The sequence below is a fragment of the Lutjanus erythropterus genome, chromosome 8, assembly GCF_056507025.1.
Source record: "Lutjanus erythropterus isolate fLutEry1 chromosome 8, fLutEry1.hap2, whole genome shotgun sequence".
NCBI lineage: Eukaryota > Metazoa > Chordata > Actinopteri > Lutjaniformes > Lutjanidae > Lutjanus > Lutjanus erythropterus.
In genome coordinates, this window is record NC_139324.1 from 18,788,678 (window position 1) to 18,798,901 (window position 10,224).

Sequence of the window (10,224 nt, forward strand, 5' to 3'; positions counted from 1 at the left end):
TTCTGTTGTTTGTTTTTTTCAGAATCTTCCTGGATGTGTCCCAGAATGACAACACGGCACTGCGTCGCATGAACTTGCGCTCCTTCCTCATGGCGCCCCTCCAACGTGTGACCAAATACCCGCTTCTATTGAGCCGAATCATTAAGGTTACTCCTGAATGTCACCCCGACTATGCACGTCTCCGTGAGGCCAAGAGTCGGGTGGAATCCCATTTGGAGCACATCAACATGAAGACCAAGCAGGAGGGCAATGGTGTCACTTGGTCCCTCCGCTCATTCCGCCGCGACAGCCGTAAAAACCGCGAAGTCATCAACATCGAGATGCGAGAGGTGTCGATGAAGACGGTGGGCTGGGCAAGAGAAAACACGCGATTCGTCATGGAGGGACCCCTCCAGCTGTCCCAGCCAGCAGATGGTCAGTGGGTGAAGAAGGGCAGCAAGGCACTCAAGTTCCAAAATGTCCAGAGTCTGCTGATGGTGAGGACACAGCGGACTGGTGAAGCCCCAGGACAGGGTACTGACCTGGGGGCACGGGGAGATCAGGGGGAGGGTGGTGGAGATGGCATTCGAGACGGAGTACTTGTTCTAATTAAGGACAAGAGCAGCGGGAAGTTCACAGTGTTGAGAGAGCCCATCCGTCTGGGAAACTGCGTGGTGTCCACAGATCCAGACTGCGATGACACTTTTGAGGTGCTTGATATTCGGCGGGAGTCTTTCGTTTTCCGTGCTTCGGACAAATCTCGCACCCAGCAGTGGTTCCATCAGATTAAGAGATACGCTCGAGACTTGGGCACGTGGAGGAAAAGACGCAACGCTTTGCCCAACATCATGATCAACACAAACCAGAGCCGCTCCTGAGACTAACCATCTCACACCATTGTTACACTGTAAATAACCTGAATCCTTCTACTGCAAAAATAAACTGACAACAAGAAGCATTTCTGAGTGACACCACTGTTGTAACTTGTTAGGTTTCAGTAAAAAAAAGAAAATCTTTCTCAAAGTCTCATAAGGGTAAGAGAAAGAAAGCACTTTTTTCTTACAAAGCTATAAGTGCGCCATACTGTCATGAAATTACGTACGAAGATTTAAGTCATTAACATTAGAAAAAAATACCAGATTATTGGACAACCAAAAAATTGGGCTGTGCTTGTCAGCCTTGATTGTAAAGACTGTTTGCTCTTAGAGAAAGAGAGCTGAGTTTTCAGTAAATAAGGTGTGTCTGTTGCAAAGCATGACTGAAGAAGAAAAATTGTAATGTCATTTTTATACAAGACATTTGTTTTTGGTACAAAGAGGTGGAGACGTGGTAAAGAGCTTTGTTCACTGGTTTCTGTTTGTTGTCACTGCCCTCTCCTGTGTATGTACCGCCCTCTACTGTATGTTGGCGGTAGAGCAACTTTCACTGCCAGAGATGCAGTTGAGCAGAGCCGTTATTACAGGCTGAACAGACCTCCTGTATCACTGTGTTTCAATGACAACTCACCTAACAGCAATAATCTCTGCCAGTGTCAAAAGAAGTAGCTACTGTATATGCATTTAATTTCCAAGATATACTTTGGCATTCAGGTGTTTATCCTGCTTCAATGTACCGATCAATCATTGGAGTTAGATAATCTTAAGGCCACAAAAGCAGTTCTTGAGGAGTCCAGTCAGTCCCCTTTGTATTAACATCTTGTTAAATAGCTAAATTCAAACACTACAGTTTATCTCAGTGTTAAGTTCGGAGTTTTTCAACCTTGGGTTTGGGACCTCATGTAGGACCGCACGTCCAGGCCGTGGAACAGATGTATTGATATTTGTTTAATCTCTTTGTAGGGCTGCAACAATGTCTGAAAATAGTGAAAAATGGCTTCAGAATTTTTGTTACAGTCCGAAACCCAGTTGTTTAATTTACAATTATATTAAAAAAGTAAAAGAATCCCTTTCCAATCATTAAGTAAACTGACAACCCCTGACAAAATGACATATTTTATGGATATTTCATATTATATTCAGTGCAAAACAATAACTTTACAGAACAACCATTAAACTTTGCAATTAACCCAAATATCGAATATAATAGCTGCAGGTTTGTGTAAAATAAGTAATCTGGATGAATTTTGAGATGAGTTTCCTGATATTTTAGTAACAATTTTATACAGTTCTCTGTATTTTTATGTTTTTTAACAATCATACGTGCTTAAAAGGCTGTTATTTTGACAAAATCAGTGTTTTCTTCTCCCCGATGCTTGGCCATTGTTCTATTAGGCTCTATTGATTGTATTAACAGCATACTTTTCTATTGCAGGACGAGGCTGTTTGGCGGAGAGTGAACGCTCTGTGAATATAGCTTTTGTTCAAGTCCTCTCTGTATTCTTATCCTCTGAGCTTTTTTTAAAAAAAATATCTCAGATGATAATCTAAACTTTAACAATAGCTATTTCATCAAGATTTTCTCACAGAAACTTTAACTCAAGAATGCCTTGTGCCCCCCAGTGGTGCTATGACACCCTCAAAATTGTTGAATTTGTTGAGCTGATTTATTGACTTATCATTTCAGCACAATTTTCTTTGTTATAAAATAAGTTTGAAATATGTAACCATTTCTAAATAAGCCCATCCTCATCCCATGACTCCGAAAGAAGAAATTAAAATCAGCTATTTTTAAATCATGACAATAACAGGAAGTCTCTCTGGCTGCTGTGGTCTTGACAGTTGTGGTGTTACGGTTGAAAAACCCTGGTAACTTAACAAACTCGCCTCAAAAAAAAACGTCCCAACCATCTCATCATGGCATGGTTTTAACTGTGTGTTAGTATGTGACTTAGCGATGAGCTGTTGTGCCTTGGTACTTGATTACTGTTATACTAAAACACTGGAATATTTGCAGTCTGTCACGTAGCATTTCTCTCTGAGATACGGACAAGACTGCCCTCTGTTGGCACTTGATTGAGATCAATTTACAGGCAATATAATCATTCCTCTGACAGTCCCTGGCTGCTAATAACATGTGATCACCTGATCCTCTCTCTTATTTTAATTGTGTTTTTATTTATGAAGGCTTTATTTTGTTCAATGCACTTTATTCTGTAATAGAAAGCTCTACTAGAGCAGTATAACTGCTGGTAAAACATGTTACTCGTTCTTGTTTATTCATAATTCTTCATATTAGAAGGAATCCAGTCATCAAACCAAAACCACTGTTTAAGACAGACGCTGTTTTATGTTTGCTTTGAAGTAGCACTAGTAAAGGTAGCAAATCACTGTGTTTTGGAGGGCAGGTTTTCTCAACTCCACACGAATACTCCTGTGCCGTCAGAGGATGCAGTTTCAGATGAACCCTTTCAAACTGTAAGGGGGAAAAAAAAACAAAAAACAAACAAATCCTGCTGAGTTGGGTTTCTTTTGTTTTCCTCATTTGCATTTGAAATACCTGGTGTATCATCTCCCCAATGTAATATATTGTGAATTATATTAAAAGATTTTAAACACGACCCTGCTTGTTGTATTTTTCTGTGGAATATACTTGTTTGAATTCAGATGAAGCTGGAAGTATAGAATGTAGAAATATATTTACAGTAATTTGAAGCATCTTTTAGGACAACTGATTCAAAGACAGGGATACACACAGTACAAGTGGAATGCACTCATCAGTTCAGGAAACAAAAGCACAAGATGGAAGAGAGTGAAAGTGAATTATTTCTAGAAAATACAATCCAGCTCCACTACAGTATAGAAGCAAACAGAAGCATGGATTATAGGAACAAAGCTTCAAGACATTTCCTGAAGTGGAAAAAAAACGAGAAAAACAGTAAACATATCACATGCAGTACATGACATTTGGAGTATTTCGTATTTACTCCTGATATCCAGAGAACTCTTCATCAGCCGACAACCAAAATATTCAAATGGTTTAGCAGACATTTTCATTGGCACTGATCTGCAAGGATTACTTGCTGTTGGAAAAAATGACAAATAAAGAATCTAACTAATCACAGACAAGCTTTATATCATGTGAAGTGCATCTTTGTCATTTCTTTGGCTCTACCTCTCCTGGAGCCTCATTTATCAAAAATTAGGTGTATGCAGGTTGGGTGCTAATGATAAAATCCAAACAGGGGATCTGTATGAAAATCAGAAATCTTCTCTGTCTTTTGGAGTTTTGGATTCTAGATTTAACTGAATTGTTGCATCAAACATTTCCTCCATAAATGAGGCTCCTGGAAGTCTATACAGACACATCAATTTTTTAACAAAATTCAGGTATAAGAAAAACCAACAGGTGTCAATTCAGCTGGTGAACAACACAGAACACATTCCACAATTTCTTTTTTGTTTTGCAAATAAACACACATCCATCTGTAACACTTTGAGCGATCGCTGCGTATCTTCTCGAATGAATTAAACATCAATATGTAATTTAACCATAAGTAGTTGATTTTTGGAAATTAGATCAAACGGTTGCAAAACCAACTCAGTGAAACAACATGAATCAGATCAGATGAGAACACAGATTTTTTTTTTTTTAAAAAAACAACAACAAAAAAATCCAACCAAACTGAACCTTCGATCTTACAGGGTGAACAAGGATGCCAAACTCAGTCACCGTCTCTGCCACCCTTCTGACAGACTGACATCCATCTGAAGCACTTTTCATGCATGCATTCGCACAAACACACACTCAAATGCACACACACACACTCACGCACACAGTCTGTCCTCAGCTGCTGGGGCCTCAGGTAGATCCCTGGGTTTGGCCTTCCAAGAGGGGTAAGATGCAGCAGCCGTGGAGAGGTCCCAGCCCTCCTCCATCTCCCACAGCCAATCACCGCCTCCCACCTCTACTTGTCCACACCAGACTCCGGCTCTTTGGCCAGCCCGCGGATAGACAGGTCGTAAACCACCTCTTCAATCTTCTTCACGTCGTATTTGAGGCCGTCGTAGCGCTTCCGTAGAGGGTCGTTCTTCAGGTTGAGCAGGCGGAAGCCCGAGTCCAACTCATTGATGAAGTTGGAGATGCGGAGCGGGCGGTTGTAGTCTCCTGCTGTGACGCTGTTTACAGCCAGCCGTGACTGGAGGAAGACACATCAGCACAAATTAAACAAAGTAACTTATCTGATTAATCTGTCAATTCTTTTTAAATTGACTGAATTGTTGATTCATAATTCAATTAATCTGATTGAGTTCCTCTAACACAGAATAAAAATATGCCAAACATCCATTACAATTTCACAGAGCCCAAGGTGACAGCTTTCAATTTATCTTTTGTCTGACCAATGGTCAGAAACTCCAAGACATTCACAAATTACAACTATATAACTTTTCCCTACTTAAACAGACGTAAAATCAAATTCCATTCTTTTGCATACTGCGTAGGAACCATGAACTGTCCTTCAGTGGGCGTGTGACCACCAAGATATCACCATGTTAAATCTGCTCCAGCCAAAAACTGCTCAGAGTACAGGGGCCCTTAAAGAATTCCAGACCAGAGGTGAACCCTGATATTATGCTTCTGTGTTGACAGGTGTAGGCAACTGAGGTACAATCATTTGGCCTCATCCAAGAACATTCTCAATTTTTTTTTTTTCATACAAAGAGCTCGTACAAACGTTAGGTCAGATTCAGCAACCGCTCATAACTTCAGATAACTGTGTAAACGATCCACTCGTGCGTATCTGAGTGCACCTGCATGAGACTTGTAAATCAGCATAATTAGCCATATATCATATAAGGCTGTGCTTCCCGCCCCATATGTCTGGAAGTGTTCATTCATGAAAATGGCATCAAAGAGAAAAAATAAGAACTTTGTCATCTTGCTTTCAGAGATCCACAAAGGAAAATCTGTCATTTTATCAGCGTCGACAGTCAAATTAAAAGCCCTGTTAGAGCAAAAAAAAAAATGGGAAAAGCGAATGCTGTTAATGTAATACTGTGCTACCGGAGGGTTGCACTGTCACTAAAATAAAGAGAAAATATCTGAAAAGAATTCAGAGAAAAAAAACTGAGGAGGGGGCCAGGGGAAGTTTTCACCACAGAGATCGAAGACAGAATAAATGAGGATAGTTGCTCGGACAGAGACTTCATAAACCTGCATGTGCAGATATACAACCAATACACCTGACAGCAGGCAATAATAGATCATTGAATGAAGGATGATAGGCTTTATATGTAAATGTACAATTATATTATAATTTGAAATGTAGTCAAACAGGATAATGACAGCATAATTATGAAGTGTAAATTATTTTTCAAACACAAAATGTCTTTAGATTAATTAAATATACAGTCAGTAGTGAATAACTCTACGACAGGTCTGAACCACCTGTAAATTGTGTTTGTATCTAAAAGAAAACTCAAAAAATACGCGAGAATTGGTGAATGCAGCAAGTTCTCCTAAATCGCTCGTACGCACAACTTAAGAACAAATCTGTTTGCACTGGTGGTTCTTGCATGAAGGCCATTGTTTTATCCTTAGTTTACTGTTGATGTAACATCGTGGCTATTAATAACAGACTCACCAGCTCACTAGCCATGATCAGCACACCTGCCAGGTAGTCCTCTACATCCAGGTGAAAGCCTTTCTCTCGCACCACCTCAACTGTTGGGTGAAGAGGGCAGAGAGAGGGGAAAAAAAAAAAGAATAAGTGACATTCCTCAGTAACAGTTACACACTAAAGCACAAACTGGTACCTACTGCCAAGTATCTGTGCCACCTCCTCTCGAGTCACAAGAGTTTCACTCTCCAGGTAGACGACAAAGGCTGATAAGAAAGCCAAGCGCTGCAAAACAAACCGCCAGTGTTCATGGAACCTACAGTGGAATCAAATCAGAGAAAGAACAATTTAGCATTTTACTTAATTTTATTTTTCCAGGATAATCCACTGAGAATCAATTCTGCTTTCTAGGGAACTCTGGCTATATACAATAAACAAACAAACAAAAAAGGGGCAAAAATATTGAACAGTGAATACAGTCTGCTGAGTAAATGAGTTTTATCAAAGGGGTTCCCAATTTCTTTTACTTTTTTGAAAAAAAAAAAAAAAAAAAAATCAAATTAGTTTTAGAGTATTTCAAACAGTATTTTTGATTAAGGGTGAATAGTGTTAAGATTTTAGTTACACACTGAAGACTTAATACAACAATTTCTGGTGATACCATGATAAAAGCCACATCCTAAATGTTGACCCTGAACAATTACAATATGATGATGAAAGCTTGATGAATACTCAGAATTAGAAAGCTCAAATAGTTTTAAAACTTAAATGAGGCAGCACACAAAATATAAGCTCAATTAGTCAGGGTGGACGTGAAAAGCTGAGTCAACACTGTTGCAGCACAGAGTTCCCTGACTAGATGGAAATATTAGCAAAGACAAGTCAGCTTACAACAGTAATGCAGTGACACAAAAACATCAGACAAAGAAGAAAAAAGAAAGGCTGAAAAATTCAATTTAGGGTTTAAATGAGAAAAATGTAACCCATGGAAATTAAAACCTTCAAATTAAAACCCTTTTAATCACATTTCAAAGTGTGTGTGTATTGAATCCTACCTGTAATACTGCTCCACTGGAAATTTTGTTTTAAGGTCAGCAATTTGTGTCCTGACTGTGCAGAACAACTCCCGTGCCTTTGCACATTTACCAGGAACTAATGGTAGAAAGGAAAAAGACAAATTGTAAAGACTGAGAAGTATAATTTGATGCAAACATCATTCAGCACCAGTCAGAACAGAGCAGACTGCGTCAAACACTCACTTTCTTTGAATCCAGATGGCTGGTGGACACTTTGGAGTACTGTTAGTATTTCTCTGGCAGTCTGCTCCAGTAACTGGACCACCTTGCGGATATCCTGCAGCAAAGTCCATTTGCTTTATACAAAATAACATCTTTTCCAAAAACAGAAATATATACCCAGCTACCCTAACATGTCAAGTACACACAATGTACATACAGTCATCGACTAAGGTGAACTACATTTATATGTAATATGTTTAAAGAATGTTTCATTACTTGTTATGTGAGTGTATAGTATACTTACAGTTAGATAAATATATAGGTATTCTGTTGCTCATAATTGTGAATATGGTAGCAGTAAAAATGCAAAGAAAAGTATTTAAAGGTGCTTACTCAGCACTGGTGGATACTATTAAGTCACTGGATATAATTTGTTTTTGATTATTTTATTTTCAAGAGCTTGTCTTGTGACTGTGTGTGTTCTAGTCTTTATCTTGTTATGATGTGTTATGTCATGTGTTGTTACGTTACTTTGTCACAATGTGAAGGTTTTTGTGGAGCCCAAGAAGAACAGCTGCCGTAAGGTTGTAGCTAATGGGGACTCTAATAAACGACACTACTCATTTTCGTTTAAGTTCTTTCCCAATCTTTGTTTGATGGCCAAAAAAAAAACCTTTAAGAAATGTTGTTGGTTTACGCGTGTTACAATTAAAGTGTAGATGCGTTAACGATAAAAAGTGCTACAAAGCATAAACCCTGTCAGATAAGCAAGACAGCATTATTTCGGCCATTTTTTACATGCACTTTGGTGTTACCCATCTCAGAGATACTCACATAACTTAACGCACGTAGATCAAAATATAACAGACAACATAAAGTGATGCAACTTATATTATATTTTAGGTAAAGTGATACGGCTGGTGTGCAGTCAACGCGGATAAAACGACCTTAAACGACTGGTTATTGTGGTCAATCATTGGGCGCGTTGTTGCCTAACAAACATGACATCTGTCATTGCTGTATAGTCCAATGATTAACGTGTGTCGGTGTGATTTCAGCTCTGTTTAGCTGCTAGCTAACAGTCAGACAGAGCTAATGCTGGTAGCAGCCTTGCAGCGGTGTGGCGGGCTGTTCATTCATACCTCTCTGACGTCCTGGTCGGCGCTCAGGAAGCCCTGAATGTAACTGAACATCTCAGTGACAGACATGTCTGATCAGAGTTGAGCTCTTCCGATGAAGCGGATGATGAACCGTCTGCAGCTAATTCATAAAAACATCAACGTGCACCGCAACCGTCCCCTCCGCCTCCGTGCTTTGTGTGGCGCGGGGAGATGATGTCATCACTTATCGCTCCGTCGTCCATGTGTCTGATGTTAGTTTTATCTTTCTTTCCCTGTCAACACGTTAAATGTCAAGGGACAACACCAGCATCATCACAACAAAAGAGATGAAAAAACAAAAAGAAGGATAGTATTAAACATGAAAAGACAACAGTGGGAGATCTAACATGAAACAAATGAAGTGAGAATATGTAGATGTATTTGGATTTCAAGGATCCAGGATTTTTATTTCCATTTTCACTGTGCATTTACATACACAAGAGAACGAAATTTCGTTTCTCGATCAGTGACTGCAGTGCAATAGAAACAGTAAAATAGTAAACATCATAATGAAATATAAGCATCATAATAAACTAATAAATAGGAATAAAATCAGATAAAAACAGTCCATTCTCTCAAAGTGTATTCAGTCTTTTGACTTGACAGGTGCCTAGCTGTCAAGGGTGAGTGTGGGTGTGTATGTGGGGATGGGGGACAGTCCGTTAATAAGTCTTACAGCCTGGGGAAAGAAGCTATTCAGCTTCGTGCTAGTCTTGCAGCCGATGCTGCTGTATCTCCTCCCTGATGGCAAAAGGTAGAAGATGTGGTGGTAGGGGTGGAGCGGGTCCATGATGATGGAGGTGGCTCTACTGATGCAGCACTGCTGGTATAGCTCCATCAGGCAGGGGAGTGGGGCACCAATGATTTTGCTGGCAAGCAAGATGAACAATACAATTCATTCCTCGATCATGAATCTGTACTGTTAATGCTATCCCGTCTGGGTCTAATATAGGCTGCCCAACATGTCAGTGTTTTTATAACAGAGGTGTAGTAGTTACACTTTTAAGCGTCATCATAAAACAACTTTAATCTACTCAGGTCATCCTTGACTCCAAGTAGAAATTTGTGAAGTTTGAAGAAATTTCATTGCAGCATTCTTGAGATATTGCGTTCACAAGAATGTGGTGCACAGTCCGATGACCTGAAATCCGAATGCCTCAGGCCATAAAAAAAAAGGTTTTATCAGGGTTTTCAAATTGTGAATCATCAAGGTCTTTCAGCATACAGTCGTGAATTTGTAATTGAAAAATCTGGCACACATATCAGGACTGGCAAAGTTTGCTAAATGATATGGATCTGGAGTTTAGGTTTGGCAAAATAGCACAACAGCGCCAAATAAAAAATTGTAACA

General features: G+C 39.5%; 2 protein-coding genes across 2 annotated transcripts in view; one reads left to right on the forward strand and one right to left on the reverse strand.

Annotated features, from left to right (window-relative positions):
• Nucleotides 1-1,438, forward strand: part of arhgef49 (Rho guanine nucleotide exchange factor 49) — a 49,863-nt gene extending 48,425 nt beyond the window's left edge. Inside the window, exon 8 of the mRNA XM_084724812.1 lies at nt 23-1,438. Coding sequence (XP_084580938.1) covers nt 23-857 — 835 coding nt within the window. The 3' untranslated portion in view covers nt 858-1,438. The remainder of the gene's footprint in view (nt 1-22) is intronic.
• Nucleotides 1,439-4,141: 2,703 nt separating this feature from the next.
• Nucleotides 4,142-9,047, reverse strand: tsn (translin). The gene is made up of 6 exons (XM_084724036.1): nt 8,856-9,047; nt 7,735-7,828; nt 7,531-7,627; nt 6,676-6,791; nt 6,500-6,579; nt 4,142-5,053 (listed from the first exon to the last, which is right to left on the reverse strand). The coding sequence occupies exons 1-6, from the start codon at nt 8,919-8,921 to the stop codon at nt 4,823-4,825; spliced, it is 684 nt and encodes a 227-aa protein (XP_084580162.1). The 5' UTR covers nt 8,922-9,047; the 3' UTR covers nt 4,142-4,822.
• Between the last annotated feature and the right edge of the window lie 1,177 nt (nt 9,048-10,224).